At 41.5% G+C, this 26,700-nt stretch overlaps 1 protein-coding gene across 1 annotated transcript in view; it reads left to right on the top strand.

Moving 5' to 3' along the window:
* Window positions 1-1,468: 1,468 nt before the first annotated feature.
* GABRB3 (gamma-aminobutyric acid type A receptor subunit beta3) overlaps window positions 1,469-26,700 on the top strand; it is a 281,743-nt gene continuing 256,511 nt past the window's right edge. The window contains exons 1-3 of the mRNA XM_052659917.1: window positions 1,469-1,548; window positions 2,406-2,497; window positions 2,709-2,776. Coding sequence (XP_052515877.1) covers window positions 1,469-1,548; window positions 2,406-2,497; window positions 2,709-2,776 — 240 coding nt within the window. The remainder of the gene's footprint in view (window positions 1,549-2,405; window positions 2,498-2,708; window positions 2,777-26,700) is intronic.

The following is a 26,700-nucleotide window of genomic DNA, read 5'->3' as shown; positions in this document are numbered from 1 at the left end:
AGAACATGTAAAATAATATTAATAGAAAGGGGGATCACTCTTGCTGTGTTGTTGGCTTTTCTCAAGCACCCTATCCTCACTGTTTATTTTCTATGGCTGTAATCCCCAGTGGGGCATTCCTCTAAAAGAGGTACATGTAAACAGGAAAAACAGACTGAAATACGAATATGGAGGGATCCAGATCCAGATCTAATCTAATATTCCTGATCATTCCATTGTACATGAACAGGACACAGAATACAAAGTATTTTGTATCTATTTTGTATCTATTCTGAAAACTAGATTTTTTTTTCAGAACATAATTAGGAGGCTAAGTTTATCTCTTGTGTATGTTAGTCGCTCAGTTGTGTCCAACTCTTTGTAGCCTGCCAGGCTCCTCTGTCCATGGAATTTACCAGCTAAGAATACTGGAGTGGGTAGCCAGTTCCTTCTCCAGGGGATTATCCCAACTCAGGGATGGAACCCAGGTCTCCGATATTGCAGGTGGATTCTAATACCATCTAAGCCACCAGAAAAGCCCAAGTTTATCTCTTAACCTATCTCAATACCAACCTTTCAGGAAATTGCTGATTTTTATAAAAGGCAATATATTTAAAATTAATTCCAGAAACATGCCAACTTGAGATCCAAGGTCTAGATTTAGATATTTACCTATATAATGTCTTGACAATAGAAAAGAAAATCGTAAGCTTTGTAGAAAAAAAAAAAATACAGAAAAGCAGCATTTAGGTCTTGGAATGGCCCGAGGAAGTCTATCAAGCAACGAATGGACTTGATTTGCAGGTTTTGCTGCACAAAGTATTCCACAAGTAGGAATGTGGAATCATCTTCCTCAATATTAGATGTCTGAAGCACACAGTTTTTCAAGAAAAATCTACAATCTATGAGCCTGGGGGAGCAAACATTACTCAGGAACACAGCAGTGATACACAGGGCAGGGTGGACCGTGGTGTTTATCTGTTTCTTGGCCAAGGTGCTGGAGGTCTATTAAAATGAGAACCAGAGGGTTTGATCTGGTCTTGGAGAACACGAGGTTCATAGTCTGATATTAAGAACCACGGACAGCTCCGGGCTGCACCAGAAAAGGCATCTTATTTTTCCATTCCTCGGAATGATAGTCCAGGGTCTCCATGTCTGATGCGGACTCTAGCTTCTGATAATAAAGCAAGCCTGCTTATTTGGCCTTCTCTTTAACACTCATTTAAGTGTATTTATGTGAGTAGGTAGGGAGTGCTCACATGGAATGTTCAGGGGGTGAGAGTGAGAGAAATAGTTGAAGGAACCAATTTAAGAAAATGGTTTTATATTGCATAAATAATTAATCCGGCCGCCTTGCAAGCGGCTGGATGGGTCAGGCGGGAAAGCCCGTGGGTGGGGGCGGGGGCGGGGATCCCCGTATCGCCGTTAGATGTTCAGTGACTGCGGGGGAGAGCGGATCCCACCCGTGTCGGGTCAGAGGCGCCGCGCCATGTGCTCTGGGCTCCCGGCCATCCTGCTGCCCATCTGGCTCTCCTGGACCCTGGGGACGCGAGGCTCGGAGCCCCGCAGGTGAGGCAGGGGGCTTCCCTCGGGCCCGGCGTCCTGCCTCCCGCGCTGCAGCGCAGGTCTGCGGGCAGAGGCGTTCCGCAGCCGCCGCGGGCTCAGCCTGCACCGCCGCCGGACGGGGGTCGAGGCCAAAGGGCCAGGCCGGGGAGCAGGCTGAGGGCGGACGTCTCGGGAGGAGTGGAGAGCGTCTCCTTCGCCGTTGCTGCCCGCGTCGCCGTCGCCGACCGTCCCCTCCTTCGCGGGTGGCTGGAGGCCCAGCGGAGCTTGGCGGCGCGGCCCACCGCTGGCGCTGCCCGGCGCCGCGCGGTCGCGGCTGCAGCCCGCGCGCGGGGCCGGCAGAGGCCCGGGTCACGCTCCGCAGCCAGCGAGGCGGCGGGGACGCTGGGCGCCGGGGGCCCGCGGGAGCTGGAGCCCGGGCCCGGCGGGGCGCGCTGCGCGGCGGCCCGCGCGCCCCGCCCCGGCCCTCGCCGCGCGCCCGCGCCCGCGCTCCTCCCTGCGCGCGCGCCTCCCCAGCCCTCCCCCTGCGCCCTCCTCCGCTCGGGGCCAGCGCGGCGGCGGCGGCGGCGGCGGCGGCAGCAGGAGCAGCCCCGGCTGCGGGTCGCGACGGCGGCGGGGCGCCCCCTCCCCCGTGCCGGGGCGCGGCGGAGGGATGTGGGGCTTTGCGGGAGGAAGGTTTTTCGGCATCTTCTCGGCCCCGGTGTTGGTGGCGGTGGTGTGCTGCGCGCAGAGGTAGGGTCGTGGCTTGCTTGCCGGGAAGCGGGCCGGGCGGCTGGCACGGTGCGCGGGTGTGCGCGCCGGGCACGGGCGGGCGAGCCGCCGCCTGACCCGGTTCTCTCTCCCCCCCCCCACCCCTCCCGCAGCGTGAACGATCCTGGGAACATGTCCTTTGTGAAGGAAACGGTGGACAAGCTGCTGAAAGGCTACGACATTCGCCTGAGACCGGACTTCGGGGGTAAGTAGGCTGTGCGCCGCCTCTACGGGCTGCGCGACCCCCCGCGCTGGGGGCCTGGGCGGAGGAGGGAGGCGGGGGCCGCTGCCGCCGAGCTGCTGCCGCCCGGGGAGGGCTCGGCCTGCGCCCCCTCCCCGGCGGCTCCCGGGCCCCGGGGCCGCCGCAGCCCGTGCCCGAGCCTGGCTCACGGCAGTGTCGTGTGCACTTTCCGCAGGTCCCCCGGTCTGCGTGGGGATGAACATCGACATCGCCAGCATAGACATGGTTTCCGAAGTCAACATGGTGAGTGCCTGCCTTCCCCGGGCGCAAGCCCCTGCCCCGCCGCGTGGGCACGCCGGCGGCCTCGGGACCAGGCTGGAGGCCTTCGCTGCCGGGCCGAGCTGACCGGGCGGGTGACCCGAGCGGTCCTCGCCGCGCCGGCCTCCGCCTGCCCGCGCGCCTGTGCGCACTGGGCAGTCGTCGGCTCGGAGCCGCGCGGAGGGCGCGCCTTCCTGCGGTGGGAAGGGGTCCGGGCTCACCGGAGCGGGCGCCCTCGCCGCCCGCGAGCTCCCGGCCGGTCCCGCGGTCGGCCCGCCGGTGCCCGGGCGGCTCGGGGTCGTCTCGCCTCGTTAGCAACAGGCGCCGGGGGGCGGGGGAGGAGAGCGCAGTTGCGCGGGAGCGTGTATCCTGGGTGAGGGGGACTCAAGGGTTGCTTCCTGGTGGAGGAGGTGCTGGCCGCTGGAGAGCGCGGAGGGCCGTGGTCGGCGTGTCCTGCGCTGTCTCGGGTCCGTTTCCTCAGAGTCCAGTGGCTTTTCCGAGGGCGGGCTCGCGACACGGAACCCGGACCCAATCCGCCGGGCTCTGTCGGAGGTGCTGACGGTGCTGGAGGGTCTGGCGGGCCGTCTCTGCAGGGAGAGTGGAAAGCTAGAGAAGCAAGTGTCACTTAGGGCTGTGTTAATGCGAGGAGATTCTGTGTTCTGACCTGTGGCAAGTGGAGGTCCCTGTCTGTCCAGAGGTGTGAAGTGGGTGTCACAGGCTTCCTCAGGAACCGTTAAGACAACACGGAATAAGGAGAAAAACGACCCCTTTCATTTTTTGATTGAACTGGAATACCAGGGGTTTTTGAAAGCAGGTTTCAGTTTCTGAGTGACACTTTAGAAATTGTGAGGATGAGAATTTGGAAAAAAAAAATATTTTTTTGGAAAAAATCATTTGGCAACTTTTCTTTCTAAAATATAGCACCAAGAATATAATGAGCCATGAGGTAGACTCCATGGATTTCTCCTCTGGTGGACATGCTTACTCGCAGGCTGTGATTCTGATTCAGTGGTCTGAAGTGCAGTCTTGGGGGTCACTATTTAAAACTAGTGCTTCAGATTTTTTTTTTCAAGCGGATGTTTTATGGACAGTTTTTTGAGAAACATTCTAATAACATAGAAATGTGGATGTTTACCAATAAACTAAAATCATAATTTTAAATAGATGTTTAGCAAGATATATTTAAAGGCATACACTAGTATGGATTTTGTAGGAAGAAATCTTTGACTACATGAAACTACGGTTAATTTTTTACTCTTAACCTAAAGGTTTAAAATTATGATGTGTGATTTAAAAAGTACTTTTCTTTCAATGTATATCACTAAGGACATTTATATTCAAGTATGAATAATAAATAGATAAATAAATAAGTTGTTAATAAAAACAGGATGAAACAGACTTTACATATATTACACTAAAAACATCACATTTATTTTACTTTTTCAAATTTTTGAAAAATCATTCTGTCAAAAGTATGTCTTATGACCTTAAGGAAACAAGTTAATATATTCAAGATATACTCTGTAATCTGTGATTTCCTTAACTGGGAACTTCATGTTCTATAGAGAAGAAAGTTTTGTATAGAAGTTAATAGACTATTCAGTGGATTTTTATGTCAAAAATTATTATATTGGTTGTCAAATAATGAAGAAAACATACTGATGTGATGCTTTAAGAACTCTGTACAGTGTTTAAACAGCCAGGGAATAGAGAATGTCTCGTTGCAAATCGTTACACATTTCCTGTGAATGAATTTTTAAACTTAGCTATCCAGTTGTTTAGACATCATGCTGATATTTAGCACCTTTAAAAACTTCATGCGCTATGAACTGAAATGTCCCAGTTTTCTCTGAACCCAACACTAGGAAGACAAATTGAGGATACTAGCCATTATATTGAATAATCTTTAAGTGCCTATACCAAAGCCAGTAATTATGCATAATGTACCATAGCATTCTTGTATACCTTTGTTTTGCATTTTTATGATGTTAATTTTTGTGGTTCTCTCTGTATAAGTTTATGGTTAAGAAAAATTGGGAATTGATGAACTTGGAAATTGAAGGCCGTTGGACAGATGGACTAACTGGCATCTGAAATATCTTCCACAAGTGGATTGGTAACAACATCCACTAGAAAAACCTGATTTCCTATAACTCATGATCAGGATCATAGCTCATAGTCATAGCTGCTATATTTGACTTATTTTTAACTGAAGGAACTTCCAAATATATAGCAATATTAAGTATCATTTTGGAGCTGACATTTTATAGGGAAAAAACTGGGTATGTGGTCATAAGATTAAACCCATATTTTTAATCACGTTGCTTAAAAGCAATGCATTATATTTGTGAACTTCCTTAATTAATTGCCTTACTAGTTACGCAAAACTTAAGTGTTGTTAGGTTACGAAAAAGAAAGGGGCATGCCCTAAGAGAGAGAGGGAAGGAAAGGCAGAGGGAAGGAGGCAGAAAGAGGAAGGGGAGAGACTAAGAGGACTTCTGACAGGGAAAGCCTTCTGCAAGAAGTTATGAAGTGATACTTAAGTTGGGTGGGTGAGTAGGGGGAATAGAACTGTGACTGGCATAGACAGAAGAGGATGTTTTGGGTTAGAGAAGAAATTGGCAAAGCTATGGATGGATAGATCAGCAGGACTGGAAATGTGGAGAGACTCAAAAGATGAAACTGGAAAAGTAGGACAAACCCGTTCACCTAGGCCCTTCTCTGCCTTGCCAAAGATTTCAGATGCTAATTAATTTTCAAGAATTAAGGAGCCTGTAAAGATTATTAAGCAGATGATTGACATGATTTAAGTTGTGGTTTAAAATGAATATTGTGACAAAGATGTTAATTTAGATGGAGTGAGAAGAGCGAAGTTAGCAAGAAAATTCAGGGTAAATGATCATGGAAGGTTCTTTGAAACTGTTCTCAAATTTTCATAGATATGCTTTTGAAAACATATTTAGTGAAATAAAGATCCATTAATATCTGAAATAAGGATATGAAAAGGGTGTATATCTCAAGGTAGGACAGATGTGCTCTTGTTAGTGGACACTTTGAGGGTGAACATGAAGCAAATAGTTACTTTTCTCTTTAAACAGTTGCAAAACAGTATCTACTGATGGTCATATAGGTAATGCCTCCAAAGAATGCCTCTGACCTCAAAAAATTAAATAAATAGATACATTGTACATATACATGTGTATATCGTTATGCATTTTGGTTTTATATTAACAATCAAAATGGATTTTAGTATTTTAATATTTAACATTATTTTGCTATAACATGTTTCAGTGATAATGGAGATATTTTGTATTTTCATTTTTCCTAAGCTTCTAAGTTTTCTTTTTGTGTACTTTATTTAAAATTGACATATCGTTAATTTGCAATCTTGTTAGTTTCTAGTGTACAGCAAAGTGACTCAGTTATAAACATACACATATATATACACATATATATTCTTTTTCAGATTCTTTTCCATTGTAGGTTATTACAAGATATTGAATTTAGTTGCATGTGCTATATAATAGATCCTTATTGTTTACCTCTTTTATATATAGTAGTATGTGTGTTAATCCCAAACTCCTAATTTTCCACTTCTTTTTTTAATTAGCTTACTTGACAGCAGTCAAACAAAAAACCATTTTCTTTTACGTAACTTCCCTTGTTCTCTTAGCTCTTGTTTTAAATGTTCAGATAATCTTTTAAAACTAAGCATGGTTAACTAATTGTTGAGATTTGGTTTACATATTTCTTTAGGTGAGATTGTGCATATGAAAGTATTCTGTACTGAAAATTTTTATATGCATGTGTTATAATTCTGGTGTTAAAATTTTAGCCCTGGTCCAAGTGTGAAGTAAAGCTGTTGAATAGATAGGTGGAGGGATAAGTGGACACAATTATTGAAAATACAGGAAATGTAAGGGAATATTAAAATATAAAACTAGAAAAGTTTAATTTTAAAATATACTTTTTTTACTGAAAGAGGCTGAAGTAGTTCTGGAACTCTTTAAAAATCAGATAACAAGAACAGTATTTTAAAGTAGTCATATGAGTTCTTTTTGAATTTGAATTACTAGAATAAGCCATTGTTTGATTTGTTAATTCAGAAAGAAACTATACATTCTCAATTTCTACTTAATTAAAGTATTAGGATTTGGGGCTGCCTTGGTGGCTCAGTGGTTAAGAATTCGCCTGCTAAGGCGGGAGATGTGGGTTCCATCCCTGGGTTGGGAAGATCCCCCTGAGAAGGAAATAGCAACCCACTTCAGTATTCTTGCCTAGGAAATCCCACGGACAGAAGAGCCTGGTGTGTCCATGGAGTCAAAAAAGAATCAGACATGACTTAGCTACTAATCCACAAATATTAAGGATATAAAACTAGATTCAAACTCTAGTAATAAAAAGGCTAATGTTCTATGATTTAACTTGTACTTTAGTATTTTATGCACTTAATTCATCTGTTAAAATTGAAGTGAAAGTTGACTAGTTGTGTCCGACTCTTTACAACCCCACGGACTATATAGTTCATGAAAATGTAACTATAGAATTGTTTTTTCTGATTTCATGCATATAAATAATAAACTGTTATCTTTTTTTAGTTGTGAGTTCCTTTTAGGAGACATATCTGCTGTGTTCAGTTATTATGAGAGGTATATTTGTCCCTTATGCTTGTTGTAGCGTATTCCTTCCTCATTGATTGCATTTTACTCTTCAGAATCAACGTATTTTTTGGTGTCTCAGTGTAAAATGAATATGGTACATAAGAGCATGGTTTTGGAACGTCCCAGCAAGCAGCTTTGGTGCTGCCTCACTGTAAAATAGGTGCAGCTGACTTTCGTGCACAACACAGAAGCATTTGCTCTCACTTTGTCTTTCCTGTTTTCAGAAGAGTGGGAAAAGAAGAAGGTCACCGTGGTTTGAGTGAGCTGGGATTAGCTGGAGAATTCAGCTTCTAGGCAGTTTTGATCAAATTTATGTTAATCAACTCTCCTCCCTGCGCTGGAGTCTAGAGTTGCTCCATCCGCGGCGCACCGAGTGTCCAGCACCTGGCCAGGTCCTCAGGCGGAGGAGCTGAGTCCCAGGAGTTCAGCTGTTGTGCTGCAAAGAGCCTAATGGGATTGGGAGTTTCAGGTTCTGTTTCTAAATTTATGGGAACATCTAGCCTTAGGCAAGTCCCTTAATACTCAGTAATTCAGTCTCTGGCTTCTCAGATGCCCGTGGCACAAAAATACCTGGGTGATAGCACAAAGGGCTTAGCTCTACATAGAAAATTGCGGTAAAGATACCCACACAATCACAGCCCAACACACACATATTAGAAAACTGTCCTTTTCTGATTTCTTCTAGAGAGGCTCTGGCTTAGTTCAGAGTCAGCATATGAATTGTTAATCGCATTTGAATTGTTACTAGCATTTTAAATGTTGGAAATGTGCTAATGCTCTTGTTACCACTTAAGCTGAGGGATGACTCAGCAGAAAGGAAGAAGTGTGTCTCTGACCCAACTGGGTTTGAAAAACCACTTACAGGAAAGGCACTCCAGGGGTAAGGTCCAGTGAGCATGTTGGCATTTGGTTCCAGGTTGCTGCATTTAGGAGGTAAGACTGTTTACTGAGGACATTACTACTCCCTGGAAGTATGTTTCGTGCCTAAGTTATGATTAAACATCAATGCTGGGGCACTGACAAGGAAGCATATAATAAACTTAAGAGATGGATGAGAATAGCACTTATATAATATGCTCTTTATGAAAGGAGGTTTTTGTTTAACATTAGAAAGAATGATATGGGAGGCAAAAAGAGGGTGCTTTTTGTCTTTCCCCTCAGGGAGGCTGCAAAGCTTATGTTGCTACAGCTCTTAGAAAAGGAATCTTCCACACATTGCCTTGTCCTGAGCAGCCTCTTCCTGGAGCCTTTGCCAGGCTCAGTAGATCCTATGTTGTGTTGCACATAGAAGTAAGTACTTGGTTTGAATTAATGGCACAAATCTGCTTATTTATATATTAAAAACTTTATAATTTTTGCCAATGAAGCAATATGAATTCAAACATCTGATTTTGTAAATACTGTCATCTGTAAGAGCTCTTCTTTCCTTCCATTGGTAGCAGAATCTTTCTTTCTCCTGTGGGTTCTGTGTCATAACACTCTTGTTTAGTTGCTGAGTCGTGACTGACTCTTTTTGATCTCATGGACTGCAGCACGCCGGGTTCTCTGTCCTTCACTATCTCCTGAAGTATCATATCATATATACTCTCATCATGCTTGAAGCCTACTGAACATTTGGTTGAAATAAATCAAGCCTATTGACCATTGGGAATCTGTAAAATTTTCTTGTGATGCATATTGAGGTATAACTTAGGGAGATGACAGCTAACAACAGCTTAATGTCATTTTGCAGTTGATGAAATGTTTCAAATATTTTGCATATTTGATCATCAAACCTGATGATCGGCTTAGTGAAGTATATCTAATAGGTAGATATTACTCTCATCTCCATTGTTCAGGTGAGAAAATAGCCTTAGGAACAGCGCTGATGTACCATTGATACAAAGCTGGGACTTGATCCTGTTTCTTTCTACCTCGTTATGTTACAGAGCAATTAAAAAATGCTTTCTTAGGGCCTTGTAAGATTTAACCTTTTCCCATGACCATCATTGCCATCTAAAGTGGATCTTCCAGTTTACTTCTCCGTGCTCTCTTAGTCTTTCCTTTTATCACTATCAAGTGATGATTACTATCCAGTGATCGCTATCAAGTGAGTATGATTCTGGTGTGCTTGTTTATTTAGAGGCTTTCTTCCCCTTTTTTCTCCCCCTTGAGACTGTAAATCTCATGAGGCAGATCTGTGTGTCTAAGAACACCCTTTCATAGTGCAAAACCAAAATCTAAATAGTTGCTATATAAATAGATACTAGTGTCTATTAGATACTGGTTGAAAGAAAAATCTATGAATGAAAGAAAAGATATAAAAGTACATGAATAAATAGGTAGGTGGCTTTCCAATGAAATATTTTTATAACCCAGAATTTGGGCTTATGACCAAGAAGAACCTTTTACAGGCTAAATGTGATAAACGTAGTTTTAATTTTAGGGGACTTAATTTACTCAGAATTTGCATAATTGTATACAGTGTAGTGGTAGTACTAGTGGTAAAGAGCCCACCTGCCAGTGCAGGAGATGTAAGAGGTGTGGGTTGGCTCCCTGGATCAGGAGGAGCCCCTGGAGGAGGGCATAGCAACCCACTGCAGTGTTCTTGCCTGAAAAATCCCGTGGACAGAGGAGCCTGGTGGGCTGCAGTCCATGGGTCTCAAAGAGTCAGACACAACTGAAGAGGCTTAGCATGCAGGCACAGTACCTTCAGCTGTCACGTATTTTATAGCATTTAGCCCCTTCACTGGAGAGCTTTTACACTGATCTCAGTGTGGAGAGGAGGGAACTAATTGCGGTGGCCCTGTGATGTACAGCCTGTGTAAGGATTAATGGGGGTATTTCAAACATTGGTCACTGGTACCTTTGTTACACTCAGTTTTGTGTCTAACTGGAAGTATATGCGACTTGAGCTTTCCTATATGATAGGGAAGTTTTGGTGGTTCTTCTTAATACAGAGGTTCATTAAGCTCTGCATTGCCTTTCTGATGGCTGTTCAGCAGTGCAGTGTAGCTGCAGTGGTTTTCATTTGTTTGCTGGCTTTTCAGCACAGTTTACTTCTGGGCCATTTATGCCAGCCATTAAGAAGACTCTCTAGCGGCAAAATTTGGGAGACTAGGACTGAAATAGGTTTCATCTCTTGGCAATTTGTTCAGTCCTGTCAATTCAAGAGGGCTCACGATAGAGACCTTGCCTCCAATCTCTGTGTTGGGAGATGTAGAATTCTCTTATTCCGTGGTTACCAGGAGACTATATTGAGAAATAGAAGCCATTTGTAAGTGTTAACTCATGTATCCCTTTTTGCATTTTTCTGCAGAAGCATTGATATAATTAACAAAAACCTTAGCATGTGTGGAACTAACATTTCAGTTGAATAGGAGTAAGATTAAGTTATGAGAATGTCACAGCTCTTTAAAAGTTCTAATTTGTGCTTTTCCAATCAGTCTGAGAGAGGGTATGGATTCTATTGATTACATCATCATATTTTACTTAAGTTCTACAATGAAAGAATTCCTTTTATCTAAAATATTTACTAAGTCATGCTATGATTCATGACATGAAATACATTTGATTTATTTTGAGTTGACTTTAAAGGATAGCAAAATCTACTGTTTTAAAGCTACATGACTCTGATTGTGTTTGATACATATGTATAAAGTGTTAGCTATTTAGTTCAATATCACATCACTCTTCTTTTAAAATTTAATTTTTTTGAATTAGACTTTGCAACTGTTAACTTTAATGAGTAGAAGGAACAAGTTTTCTGGGTCACCCATCATTACAAGTTGTTTGTGTATATGAATCTGTGAATCTTTGTGAATCTGTGAATTTTTGTGCAAACCAAAAATTGTTTTAAAAGAGACAACAATTTGAATAATTCATTGTAATATTGTTGAATTTTTTTTCCCAATCATGATGACTCTAAAAATCCATCTGAGAGATGTCTGTATATCAGCTTGAAAGACTAATCACCAGGGACAGTGCCTGTTATGTAGAATACGCTTGGTGAATACTTGTTAAATGCATTTGTGTAACACATGACTCTTGTGGTAAAACTATATCTTCTGTTTGTTTTATTGGAGAGATTCCCTTATTTGGGTGTTTGTCAAACACATAGAGGGCTTCCCAGGTAGCGCAGTGGTAACCCTGTATGCGAGACAGCAAAAGAGACACAGACGTATAGAACGGACTTTTGGACTCTGAGGGAGAGGGAGAGGGTGGGATGATTTGGGAGAATGGCATTGAAACATGTATACTATCATGTAGGAAACGAATCGCCAGTCTATGTTCGATATAGGATACAGGATGCTTGGAGCTGGTGCACGGGGATGGTCCAGAGAGATGATATGGGGTGGGAGGTGGGAGGGGGGTTCAGGATTGGGAACTCATGTACACCCGTGGCGGATTCATGTCAATGTATGGCAAAACCAATACAGTATTGTAAAGCAAAATAAAGTAAAAATAAAAATTTAAAAAAGAAAAAGAGTCTGCCTGCCAATGCAGAGGACTCAAGACACATTAGTTCGATCCTTGGGTCAGGAAGATCCCCTGGAGAAGGAAATGACAACCCACTCAAGTATTCTTGTCTGGAAAAATCCAAGGACAGAGGAGCCTGGTGGGCTTGGGGTTGCAAAGATTTGGACACAACTGAGTGTGCACAGAACTGTGCACAAGCACATGAAATTAACCATAGCTTTACACATATGAATTCCTGTGAACTTGTCGCAGAAAAGACATCCAGATCACGGAAAGCAGTGCCATTCCTATGGTCTAGAATAGTGGTTCCAAAGGTGTAGACCAAGAAGCCTTCTGTGGTGTTGGAGGGATTGCAGGAGCTGACCCAAATTCATGCCTGCAGAATTTCTCACCATTGTTGTATACCATCTTTTGCCTTTCCAAAGCAGTGTGCTTATTTGAAAGAGGTTGGGAATAACTGAATATATGAAGAGCAGGATTGATTGTGCTATATTCCTTTTTATGCTGTTAAACATTCTGCAGATAATTCTCACCCTCTGTTTGAGGATGTAGCTGATTGTGCTATTGAATGAGTTTTCATGTCTGAATTTTCCTTTGTTTTGGCCCTGGGCACCAAAATTCCCTATGAGAATGTAATTCCTTGTGGTATGGGCTAAAATAATGGTTGCTTAAGAGAACACATGTGTACCCATGACTGATTCATGTTGATGTATGGCAAAAACCATCACAATATTGTTAAGTAATTATCCTCCAATTAAATAATTAATTAAAAAAGAACATTGTTATATAGAATGTGCATATGTGCCCCATAATCAGTGTTTCTGCTCGAATAATATTGGAAATTATGTTGGAGACGTAAAACAGGTTTCTTTACTGCAGAAATTGTCAAGCCCTTTAATATGTCAATGATTTTGTAAATCTTCATGAGAGGAGTGAAGAGTTTGGTATTTAAAATACATGTTTAGGAATTTTTTTCTTTGTGAGGGGATGGTGGACCTTATTAATAGTTCATGAAGTTTTCTGTAGAACATAGTTTAGGAAATGTGGGCCTAACCCATGGAATTAGAATGATTTTTAATACAGCCAGTCCCCAGGAATGTTAACTGAGAAAATTACTGCATTAATAAAGCCTCTTTTTGTGACCTTGTCCAAACTGCAGAGAAGATACAATTTTGATTAAAAAATTCTACAAGTGCATATAAGAATGGGTAATATTTTATGAAAATGAACATTAAACATCTCTTACAATTAGATTGATAAAAAACAGATTTTCTTCTATAATAATATTGTCTGTCATACTGAAGGAAGATCTGTTTCAAACCTCCTTGTTTTCTCGTATTATAAGAGTAAATGATACAGAAACAGACGTAGTTGTGTTGAGCAAGTATATTAGTGACCCAGTTGTGTCCGACTCTTTGTGACCCCGTGGACTGTAGCCCACCAGACTACTCTGTCCATGGAATTCTCCAGGCAAGAATACTGGAGTGGACAGCCTATCCCTCCTGCAGGGGATCTTCATGACCCAGAGATCGAACCCAGGTCTCCTGCATTGCAGGCGGATTCTTTACCATCTGCAAAAAAGACTCTGGGCCAACAACAGTAGGTTAATTTTGAGAACAAAATATGTCTCCTTGAGGCTGATGGGCTTGACAGGTGCCTTCTTGGAATTCTAGAGATTCTTTCTTAGAGCTGTGGCAGGAAGAACAGGCAGGGCTGTGATTCTCAGACTAGGGATGGTTGACATGTATCTTTGAATATATCATGTTGCATAAACATTTATTATTATAATCTGTAGTATATATTATATATAATGAAATTATATAGTATACTGTATATATTATATAATTTATGTTATTCATTTATATGAAAAGTAAGATTTTCTTTGGTTGAAAGGTTCTGGTGATATATTTAACATCCCCTTGAGTAAGACATGTTTAAAATTCCCTGTATGACTAATTCTCTATACTTCTATGAAGAATTTGTCCATTTTCATGAATAGTCAGTGGCAATAGCCCAGAAGGCAAATGCATCTTCTGGACTGTTCCAGAACCACAGGAATAAAAGAAGGCAGTATTGCTTTGCAGGTCTGTGGAGGCCCCACTGGGGATCTGGGCTTGGCTGGTGGTAATGGGTGTGGAAACCAAAGTAGATTCAGAAAGGTAAGGAGATGCAAAAGTGTTCATTGATTGTAAGTGTCATGGGTTTCATTTGTTTGCTTGTTTGTTTCTGGCATTTAGAATCACGGGGAGCTGGTTTAAAAAATTATTTTGGAAATATTATATATCTATAGATTCTTTTCTCCTAAGCCATGCTTTATCGTTATACTCTATTGCCCCAAAGCTTGTGTTTATGATTGAAAAACTAGTCTCAAAGCTTGAGATTTTACTTTATTATTGTGAACTCTTTGGGATTTTAATTATCTAGGTAATTTCCTCAATACTCCTGGCTATTTTACCTATAGAGGCTGTGGGGGTCTAATTTGCAAAATTGCCCTCGGCAGTGGAAAAGAGTTAGTTAGAATTCCCAGATTCTAGAAGGGTTTCTCTTAACTTTGCTAAGTCATTAGACTCAATTGTTTCAAGCTGATCATTTTTTTTAAGCAAGTATGTTAAAATAGATTCTCTAAGTTGCCTTCTAGCCCTGATTTCTGAGTCTGTGAACAGTTGACAACGTGAGACTCTGATCTGCCTTACAGAGACCACTGCTTCTTGTCATTCGATACTGCACGTGGTTTAACTGGGTGTCCAAGTGGTGGTCACTTGGCAGCTTGCAGCCATACAGTCAAAGTGTGGCCCATTTTCCTCAAGTCATCTGTGCTGTGCACTGTGAGCCTGGGACGTGTCGTCCATAAACAATAGGATTTATAGTCCGCACTCAGGCTCCTTGATTTTTGGGTTTCAAACGTGCTTATGTTCACTATTCGGGTTGAATTTATAGTTAATTATTTATAAGTGAAAACTGTAGCTGGCTGTTAAGATGTTTTTTGCATGCATGCCCAGTTACTGAGGGGCTTCCCTTGTAGTTCAGCTGGTAAAGCATCCATCTGCAGGAGACCTGGGTTCGATCCCTAGGTTGGGAAGATCCCCTGGAGAAGGGAAAGGCTACTCGCTCTGGTATTCTGGCCTAGAGAATTCCATGGACTATATAGTCCATGGGGTCACAATGAGTCTGACACAACTGAGTGACTTTCACTTTTACTTCAGCTGCTGGGTCCTGTCTGACCTCTTTGACTGTCAGGATCCTCTGCCCGTGGGATTTTCCAGGCAAGACATACTGGAGTGGGTAGCCATTCCCTTTCTCAGGGGATCTTCCTACCCAGGGCTCAACCCATGTCTCCTGCTTGGCAGGCAGATTCTTTTACTACCGAGCCACCTGGGAAGCCCCTTAAAATGCTTCAGTTGTATCCAAAGAATGACCTTTCCATTGTCACCTAAGAAAAAAAACTCAATATGGAAAACTCAATACTTAATGCTAAAGTAAAGTAAAATAAGTTTCTTCACTCATGTCCAACTCTTCGTGACCCTGTGAACCTGTCGCCAGCCAGGCTCCTGTGTCCATGAAATTCTCCAGGCAAGAATACTGGAGTGGGTTCCAGTTCCCTTCTCCAGGGGATCTTCCTGACCCAGGGATTGAACCTGCATCTCCTGCTTTGGCAGGCAGATTCTTTACCGCTGAGCCACCAGGGAAGCCTCTTGATTTCTTGCCTCACGTCAAACAAAATTATCTATACATAAAATCCAAGCAAGAAAACCTGTGTGGATATAGGGACAAAGACTTGGGCTTGCCTGAACTACAGATTGCAAAATGAAAAGTGTAAAACTGTTTAATTTTATTATGAAAGAGTAAAAATGTGGACGTGCCAAATATTATGTAACTAGGAAATTACCTATTTAGATTATATAAATCAAAATGTATAATGTGACTCACACTTGGATATAATCAATAACCGAAAAAAATAGTAATTTTCAAAGTTTACTTCATATTTGATTACCATAGGTGAAATCCTGCTGATAATGGATTGTAGGATCTGGTTGGTAGGTAGTTTAGTCTCTAAGGCGTGTCTGACTCTCGCAACCCCATGGCCTGTGGCCTGCCAGGCTCCTCTGTTCATGGGATTCTCCAGGCAAGAATATTGGAGTGGGTTACCATTTCCTTCTCCAAGTATCTGGTTAGAAGAAGTTATAGCACAGTAAAGATAGTAAGTAACTGATTTTATAACTTAGCACTTTGAAAAAGTTTATCTAAGTGGTAGCCCTACACATAGATGTTCCTCGAAGTTTTTGTTTTTCTTCTCTTTCTCTCCCAGAATGAGGGGTATGGCAGTTAGTTTGGACTAGCAAAGGTCAGGCATTGAAAGGGGGGGGCACTGTTCTAACTGTAACTGCACCTTGGGTTGCACCAGCTCTGAGGACCAGCAGGGGGCGCAGGTCCTGGGCACCAGCTGGTTTACTGAGATTAGGGAGGGAGTGAGTGAGTGAAAGTCGTTCAGTTGTGTCCCACTCTCTGCGCCCCTGTAGACTATACAGTCCATAGAATTCTCCAGGCCAGAATACTGGAGCGGGTAGCCTTTCCCTTCTCCAGGGGATCTTCCCAACCCAGGGATCGAACTCAGGTCTCCCGCATTGCAGGCAGACTCTCTACCAGCTGAGCTATCAGGGAGGAAAGGTCAAATAAGGAGGCTGACACTCTTCCTTGTCTCTTGGCTGCCAACCTGCATGGTATCTTCCCTGATGAGGTCAGAAATGGGGATCTTACCTCCTATTTTTCTCTCCATTTATCTTTTTGGAATTTTGAGTGAAATTTTTCTATACTCCAAGCATCAAATGAGCTCAGTAATTTCTCTCCTTTTATCTTTCTGTTTTTTAAACCATTAATGACAATCCTCTTTATTTCCTCCAGCTTAATTCAGAGAAAAGTGGAATGAAATTTGTTAAACAAAGGTTGACAGGAAAGCAAGCACCTACTAATTGCCATCCAATTTCCTGATATTCCAGTCTTTGCCCAAGATTATGCAATAATGTGCAAATAGAAAATCAGAATTTGCTCATGCTACAGTATTAATAGGTACTGTCAGTTATCCAGAGGAAGGACTCATGCATCAGTTTCACATGTTACTGAACTATATTCTGTGTGAGATAAGTGTGAGTACTTCTAGATCACACTTCTGTAGAGATTTGTGAGACTGTCTACATTATAATGGAACTGGTGAGAACAGTAATCATGACAAAACCCTAAAATATAAGAGAAATGTGCTAGAATTCTAGCACACTGCCTATTGAGCCTGTTACGATGGTAGAAAAGGGAAGCGTCAGGGACCCATTTTTGTATGTATGACAGAACAATATTTTTGATGCTTCAGAGAGAAGTGCTATATCTAATTGACACTTACTCTAACAGGTTAGTCCAGAATTCAGTTCAGTTCAGTCGCTCAGTCATGTCCAGCTCCTTGCGACCCCACAGCTCTTTGCAACGCCATGGGCTGCAGTACGCCAGGACTCCCTGTCCATCACCAACTGCTGGAGCTTACTCAAACTCATGTGCCTGGAATCGGTGATGGCATCCAACCATCTCATCCTCTGTCATCCCCTTCTCCTCCTGCCCTCAGTCTTTCCCAGCATCAGGGTCTTTTCCAGTGAGTCAGTTCTTTACATCAGGTGGCCAAAGTATTGGAGCTTCAGCTTCAGCATCAGTCCTTCCAGTGAATGTTCAGGACTGATTTCCTCTAGGATGGACTGGTTGGATCTCCTTGCAGTCCAAGGGACTCTCAGGAGTCTTCTCTAACACCACAGTTCAAAATCAATTCTTCGGCGCTCAGCTTTCTTTATAGTCCAACTCTCACATCCATACAAGACTACTGGAAAAACCAGTCCAGAATTAGCTGTATATATAGATTTTGAAAATTCCAGGCTTATCAAAGCATCTTGCATTTGTAAGTTAACTATGGAACTAACTGGGGAGAGGCAATGCAGTGAATGTTTCCTTTTTTAATTCTCAAAATAATTGATATTACTTAATAATTCCTCTTGTATCGTCTTTCATGACTTTGGTCCACCTGCGCTGTGCTGATGAGCACATTCTTGTGTGGTCGCCTTCACTCTAAATACTTCAGGTTTAAGAGTACAACTACCCTCATCCACCAAAGAAACCCTCAGCAGCACGGATCCAAATGACAGTAGTTTGGGCTTTTCCACGTGTCTGCAGTTTAGCATGCCTGTTCACATGTTGCCTTTGTCATTTCAGACTTGAAGCTCTGGCAAGCTGTCATTGCCAGTGAAATTGTGCAGAAACTCAGGAAGAGAGGGTGCTTGCCTGGAGTCCAGGAGTGAGTCAGACAGTACTCGTCAGCCTGTGCCAGATATGGGGGTCGGTGACGGTGAAGGTGGGGATGAGAAAAGAGGAGACGCTGAGAGTGTTCTGAAAAGCAGTTTGGAGGAGAGTGAATAGGACTAGATGGCACGGAAAAGACATAAGGGAGCTACAGATGGGATTGAATGGTAAAAGTGTGACAAGAAACTGGATGCTGTTTTTTTCTCTTGAAATACTCAAGATACTGGGACATGTAGCCATATGTAATTAAAAAGCAGATACATGCCAGTTTATACTGTCCAAAATTGAATTGTTTATTTCTGTACTTCTTATATTTTCCTTTGAAAAAGTGGAACCACTGGGAGTGTTTGCATCCCTCAAGTGGAGCCCATCATCCTCCTGGGGGCAGCCACCTATGGTACAGAGTCACTAAGAAGTTTTACAGCCTGATCAGAACAAGTGCTGAAACCCAAGGTGTTAGCAGAGCTGCAGGCCTTAGCAGATACTTTGATGAATGTTCTTTTTAGGTGTGACAGGAGGCAAGTAGGAAGGAGAATCTTTAAGTGAGAAGGAAGGCAGAAATTCTCCTTTATCCAGCTGTGAACTTTGTAAATGATCACAACACCCAGGGAGTTTTCTATATAACATGTGACTTTGTGTTAGTGTGCCATGTTCTTAACATTGGGTGCAGGAATGTTCTCTGACTTTATATTGTGAAAAGAAGGCTGGGGACGGCAGTGTGCCTGCCTGTTGAGAATTTAGGTACTCACTGCACCTTTTCTGCCTTCACAAAATAGTGTCCATTGTTTACCAAAATTAAAAAAAAATTGCCCACTATGAAAATTTAGAACAGATAGAAAAATACATATGGATGTATTTTTTTCTTTTTTTTCATGCACATGTAATATAGATGTGTATTTTACATACTGTATGGATACATTTTTATTATTCTTTTGCATGTAACTTTATGTTACAGACACTTCCACCCTACTGAACATATTTTACAGACACTTTAAGAACTATATGCTATTTTCTTGCATGAAAGTGAAAGTGAAGTCACTCAGTCATGTCCGACTTTTAGCGACCCCATGGACTATAGCCTACCAGGGTCCTCCGGCCATGGGATTCTCCAGGCAAGAGTACTAGAGTGGGTTGCCAGTGTATAATTAATATTATCCTATTATATGTTTAGCTAGTTGTTCTGATACACTAAATGGTGTTTTGATGAATATCCTTGTGTGTAAATTATTATGCATATTTTCCTTGAGAAATATTTCACTAGGAGGATTACTGAGTCAAATAGTATGAATATATTTAGGTGTTTGATATACGTAACCAAGTAGCCTTAAAGAAACGATCTGGTGGTTTGGGATCCACTGATTTGCCTAAAAACTGTTTTAATTTTAATATTCTAGAATAAGTGTATCTTTTGGTTAATGGAAAGAGAACAATAGCTCACGAAATTGAGTTAAAGCCCAAAACTATTCTTAACTTTACCATGACTCCAGCACAGTCTCATCTAACAAGAAAAATATATCAGTAATTTGGCTTTATATAAAAACTGACTTTATCTTAATTTTATACTTTGTATTCTAATAAATATATAAGGAACATAACTTCAGGTCATTGTTTTGAATGAAATAGAATAAATTGTAGTTCCCCAAATAACTTTTATATTTGAGTACTAGAATTTTATCAGAAATCAATCCTAAGACACTGTAAAAAAATTATTTCAGGGGCTTTGAGGTCACAGTTGACCATTTTTATATCAGTTGTCTCTCAGTCATGTCTGACCCTTTGTGATCCCATGGACTGCAGCACACCAGGCTTCCCTGTCCATCACCAACTCCCAGAGCTTACTCAAACTTGTGTCCATTGAGTCAATGATGCCATCCAAGCATCTCCTGCCTTCAATCTTCCCCAGCATCAGGGTCTTTTCCTATGAGTCAGTTCTTCACATCAGGTGGCCAAAGTATTGGAGTTTCAACATCAGCATCAATCCTTCCAATGAATATTCAGGACTCATTTCCTTTAGGATTGACTGGTTGGATCTCCTTGCAGTCCAAGGGACTCTCAAGAGTCTTCTCCAACACCACAGTCCGAAAGCATCAATTCTTTGGTGCTCAGCTTTCTTTATAGTCCAACTCTCACATCCATACATGACTACTGGAAAAACCAAAACTTTGACTAGGCTACTTTGTTGGCAAAGTAATGTTTCTGCTTTTTATTATGCTGTCTAGGTTTGTCATAGCTTTTCTTCCAAGGAGCAAGTGTTTTTTAATTTCATGGCTGCAGTCACCATCTGCAGTGATTTTGGAGCCCCCAAAATAAAGTCAGCCACTGTTTCCATTGTTTCCCCACCTATTTGCCATGAAGTGATATGGGACCAGGTGCCATGATCTTAGTTTTCTGAATGTTGACATCTAAGCCAACATTTTCACTCTCCTCTTTACATTCATCAAGAGGCTCTTTAATTCTTCTTTGCTTTCTGACCTAAGAGTGGTGTCATCTGAGTATCCAAGGTTGTTGATACTTCTCCTGGCAATCTTGATTCGAGCTTGTGCTTCATCCAGCCCAGCGTTTCTCATAATGTACTCTGCATATAGGTTAAATAAGCAGGGTGACAATATACAGCCTTGACGTACTCCTTTCCCAATTTGGAACCAGTCTGTTGTTCCATGTCCATTTCTAATTGCTGCCTCTTGACCCACATACAGGTTTCTCAAGCGGCAGGTCAGGTGGTCTGGTATTCCCATCTCTTGAAGAATTTTCCACAGTTTGTTGTGATCCACACAGTCAAAGGCTTTGACACAGTCAATAAAGCAGAAGTAGATATTTTTCTGGAACTCTCTTGCTTCTTGATGAGTCAATGGACGTTGGCAATTTGATCTATGGTTCCCCTGTCTTTTCTAAATCCAGCTTGAATTTCTGGAAGTTCATAATTTACGTACTGTTGAAGCCTGGTTTAGAGAATTTTGAGCATTAATTTGCTAGCATGTGAGATGAGTGCAATTGTGTGGTAGTTTGAGCATTCTTTGGCATTGCTTTTCTTTGGCATTGGAATGAAAACTGACTTTTTCCAGTCTGTGGCCATTGCTGAGTTTTCCAAATTTGCTGGCATATTGAGTGCAACACTTTAACAGCATTATCTTTGAGGATTTGAAGTAGCTCAACTGGAGTTCCATCACCTCCACAAACTTTATTAGTAGTGATCCTTCCTAAGGCCCAGTTGACTTTGGACTCCAGGATGTTTGGTTCTAGGTGAGTGTTCACACCATCGTGGTTATCTGGGTCGTGAAGATCTTTTTTTAATAGTTCTTCTGTGTATTCTTGCCACCTCTTAATATCTTCTGCTTCTGTTAGGTCCATACCATTTCTGTCCATTTTTATGCCCATCTTTGCATGAAATATTCCTTTGGTATATCTGATTTTCTTGAAGTGATCTCTAGTCTTTCCTATTCTATTGTTTTCCTCTGTTTCTTTGCACTGATCACTGAGGAAGGCTTTCTTATCTCTCCTTGCTGTTCTTTGGAACTCTGTATTCGCATGGGTATATCTTTCCTTTTCTCCTTTGCCTTTCACTTCTCCTCTTTTCTCAGCTATTTGTAAGGCCTCCTCAGACAACCATTTTGCCTTTTTGCATTTCTTTTTCTTGGGGATGGTCTTGATCCCTGGCTCCTGTACAATATCATGAACCTCTGTCCATAGTTCTTCAGGTACTCTGTATATCAGATCTAATTCCTTGAATCTATTTGTCACTTCCACTGTATAATCATAAGGGATTTAATTAGGTCATACCTGAATGGTCTAGTGGTTTTCCCTACTTTTTTCAATTTAAGTCCGAATTTTGCAGTAAAGAGTTCATGATCTGAGCCAGTCAACTCCTGGTCTTGTTTTTGCTGACTGTATAAAGCTTCTCTCTTTGACTGCAAAGAATATAATCAATCTGATTTCAGTATTGACCATCTGGTGATGTCCATGTGTAGAGCTGTCTCTCGTGTTGCTGGAAGAGGGTGTTTGCTATGACCAGTGAGTTCTTTTGGCAAAACTCTGTTAGTCTTTGACTGCTTCATTTTGTATTCCAAGGCCAAATTTGCCTGTTACTCCAGGTGTTTCTTGACTTCCCACTTTTGCATGCCAGTCCGCTATAATGAAAAGGACATCTTTTTAATGTGTTACTTCTAGAAGTTCTTGTAGGTCTTTATAGAACCATTCAACTTCAGCTTTTGCAGCATTACTGGTTGGAGCATAGACTTGGATTACTGTGATATTGAATGGTTTGCCTTGGAAACTAACAGAGATTATTCTTTTGTTTTGAGATTTCACCGAAGTACTGCATTTTGGACTCTTTTGTTGACTATGATGACTACTCCATTCCTTCTAAGGGATTGCTGCCCACAGTAGTAAATATAATGGTCATCTGAATTAAATTTGCCCGTTCCGTTGGATTTTAGTTCACTGATTCCTAAAATGTCACTGTTCACTGTTGCCATCTCCTGTTTGACCACTGCCAATTTACCTTGATTCATCAACCTAACATTCCAAGTTCTTATACTATATTGTTCTTTACAGCATCAGACTTTACTTTTGTACGTTGGACTTTACCTCCATTTTTATATGCATGCCCAGATTTTACCAATACATTTCAAATACAATGTAGCCCCATATTTAATCTCTGTAAGAGAGCTTTGATCCTTTTGATGTTTGAGTGTGTGGGGCCACTGGCTGTGTACGTGTAGGGAAGTCTTGGGTCCTGGCGTGGGTGGGCCTTGTGTGTCAGGAGTGCAGTGAGGCTGACATGAATGGTGCATCTGGTAACCTTGAGGTTTTGTTTAATGAAGTATTAACTTACTTTGCCTACTTGAGTAACATTTCAGGTGACTATTTTCTGTAGTTAATGAGGAAAAAATCAGATTATTATTTCATTTGATCCAAAGTTTGGTCTGCTGATGCAGAGAAAAAAATTAAGTGATGGTTAACATTTAATTGGAAGGTAGTTTAAATCTAAATTTATTTTGGATTTTTCCATATTGTTTATGAGATGAATGGGTAACCATTTTCCTCACTACCCTATTTTGCATCCTGCTGTCATGCTCGGAAATAGCATCTCAGTGAAAACCATTTAGGAACACTATCGTATTTTATGAAAATTTTCACCTACTGCTGAGCTTTATTTTTTTTAACTTCTCTTTTTTTTAAAAAACTTCAAGATCACGCTTCTGCCATCTGCTTTTGAGAAGATCGTTTCACTGTCACCTGCCGTTCCCAGTCTCCTGCCTGTCAACAGTTTCAGTTTCATTCATCTGTCCTTAAGCACTGGTTCTGCCTGGCCTTCTAGATGCCAAAGAAACCTATTTGAAGTTTCTCCAGCCCTTTAACATCATGGTTGTGTTTAGTTCTTGCCCAAGTTTCAAAATGATGTTAGTCACCCAACTAGGAGAAATGGTCTCTGACTACAAGGAGTCTCCCAATAATTTTATGATTTAACATTCATTGTCTTCACCATGCAGAGCATTCTGTCTTTCCTTAAGGCCTCCCCTCTCACTTCCCATCTTTCCTTGCAGCTGAGCTCAAATGAGAAGATTATAGTGTGGGTTTACTTCCTCCTGTTTGGCAGGATGCATGGGCTCTGCCCGCGTGTCTTTCTCAGAGGAAGGTGTCTCTCCTCCTATCAGAAGTTATTCTTGCTCTTTGTGCTCTGCATTTCAGCTTTTCCTGTGCCCAGATTCACTGTTTGCTTTGCAATATATCTTCCTCTCCATTAGGTCTTTCCTGTAGTCTTTATATGGGAAAAAGAAAGAATCTGTATTTAAAAGAGACACTCTAAGTTTCCCACAACTGTGCGGCCCCCAACTGCTGAAATCTGTTTTACAGTCATTTTCCTTGACTGTATGTCTCTGGGATGAGTATCAACCTGTAGCCCTTGTCTGTATCCTTGCTGGTGAGTACTGGGGACTGTGTGTAAAAGGGGTAATTAAAAATCACTCTATGGCATGTCAAATCTTGGTTGCCAGCCTCCTGAATTGTGATTTTCCACCTTGTCACTCAATCCTGAAGATAATTTTCATCTCTTTCCTTTTTCTCTAGTGTCTAATTATTCATGGTCTTGCACAGTAATTTTGATAATGTATTCAAGACTCCCTTTTTCACATGACACTAGTTTGGAGCCCTCAAATGTAGGGATCTATGATCTGTCTTAAATCTATGATTATCCTCTGTTCTTGTTCCACTTGTACTGTATGCCCACCTGGTCCTTCCTGTCCTTTTTTAGGATGGGAGCCCTCAATAACTCCAGAGTGCCTGCTGGGTGTGGTAGAGTGGGGTAACTGGAGTTAATGCCCATTGTGGCTGGGATGCTAAGATTAAGAACTAGCTCCAGAATCTAGGGAAAAGAGCCTGTGGGCTGTGTCAGTGGACATCTTCTGAGCTCCAAGAAAAGAGATTGGAGCAAATTTGAGATTCTCAGTACATATCAGAGCCTTCACCATTTGGTTTGTACAAGGGGCGACATTTAGGGTTCTTTCTGAGAAAGTGCAAGAACAAAAGAAGGGATAACGCTGGATGACAGCGATGAGTTGACTTGACACCGGTGCCTCCCAGAATCTAAGAGCAAAGCTCTTAATGTGATAAGGTCAATCAGCCCTATGTTTGCCCAACTTCAGTTTATTTTAATCCTTAGTACAGTGTTAACATATTTCTTTTTCTGTTGCTTTTCTGTTGGTCTCAAGTTTTTTCACTTGTAGACATCCTTCCTTGACCAGATTATGTATCCTTTTACTTCCATATATTCCATACTACCAGCCATAAATAGATGTGTTAAAGAGGAGTATTGATAGTGATCCTGTTCTATTCATAGAGATGGCCAGAGGAAGACAAAGATATTCTCTCCAAGGAGACCATCATCCTAAAGAAAACTGTGGGGCAAATATGGAACCATTTAAAACACTCTTAACAGAGAGCACACAATGGGTGGGTGGGAGTAATTGTGAAATTGTGAGAGATGGCAGGACACAGTCCATGGATTCGTATCCCCTAAAGTCATTGTTTTTACCCTGGATAACTACATGACTATAAAGGAGAATCTCAGAAAGAAAGAGTAGGTATTAAGAGTTTCTTGGTCTGCTGGTAAAGTAATAAGACGCTGTTTTGTTTAAATTATGGAAAATATTTCAAAGCATGCTTTTTATACAGAAAATTATATTTCTTAGGGGGAGCAGGGGTGCTGTCTTGGCTAAAAGCCGTTATTTAATATGTACTTTTTCTTTTTGCCAAGTACCAATTAGAAGTCAGGTTACATAGCCTATCAGTTAATTAGAGATGGAGATAAGACTTTCTGAGTGTGGTTCAAAAGCATAGTTTTTATTCATAAAATAATAAAAATATGAAATTAGCTAGAAAAGGAACAAATTTGACAATTTAAAACCTAGGGAAGTGGTTGTGAAATTAGTGCAATAACCAAATTTCGTTTGCTGGGATGCTGAATCAACAGCGGCACAGACACTTTTAAGATAGGCAGTAAAATTAGATATATTGTGTGATTTTTTTTTTCCAGAGAGCTTGGATAATATTGGGATATGGTGAAAATTCAGAGCCAAACATCAGATTCCAAATTAAGAGAAGAAGGTGGATAGGTGGTTAGTTTAAGATCCTTTATCTCATGACCTTCTATGTCTAGAGAGCTCTTTTACTCTGAAGGGAATCTGATCACTGCTCTGTTATTACTTTTGGGCCTTGTTCCAGGAATTGGAAATCATAGACTCTGAAACACAATGCACCTTTCCATCTGCAATTGTTCTAGATAAATTCCAGTGCATTTCTGTCTTGAATTTCCACATTGTTGCCAATGTTGTCAGTTGATATTTAAAAGGTTATTGTTGTTGCTGTTGCTGTTTAGTTGTTCAGTTGTGTCCCACTCTTTGGGACCTCATGGACTATAGCCCACCAGGCTATGTGGGATATTCTGGGCAGGAATACTGGAGTGGGTTGCCGTTTCCTTCTCTCGGGAATATTCCAGACCCAGAGAACGAACCTGCATCTCCTGCTTGGCAGGTGGATTCTTTACCACTGAGTCACCTGGGAAGCCCGAAAGGTTATGCTATTTTAAATATTTGATTAATGTGAATTGTAAGCTATGGTTTGTTAAGGAAAGGAAGGAATCCCATGAATTCTGGATAGCTTTATCATCAAAAAAAAATTTTTTTTTAAAATTTGCTAAAATGAAAAATACAAATGCTCAGATTTTGGAAAACTCTTACAGAAATGCATCATATAACTGTCAACATTAGTAGTTCATGACTTTTCCATAGTCTAGACAGATTTTGAAAAACTAGAGATTTTCCCTATTCCCAGATGCTAATTGCATTTTATAAAACATAATTTTAGAGGAAAAAAAAAGAACAAAATGCTTCATTATTATCAGTAGAACTTAAGAAAAAAGTTGATCTGTCATAATGAAATCTGAAATAAACAAACTTTGGGAAACTT

The sequence above is a fragment of the Budorcas taxicolor genome, chromosome 21, assembly GCF_023091745.1.
Source record: "Budorcas taxicolor isolate Tak-1 chromosome 21, Takin1.1, whole genome shotgun sequence".
Taxonomy (NCBI): Eukaryota; Metazoa; Chordata; class Mammalia; order Artiodactyla; family Bovidae; genus Budorcas; species Budorcas taxicolor.
This window is presented reverse-complemented; position numbering and strand designations above follow the sequence as displayed.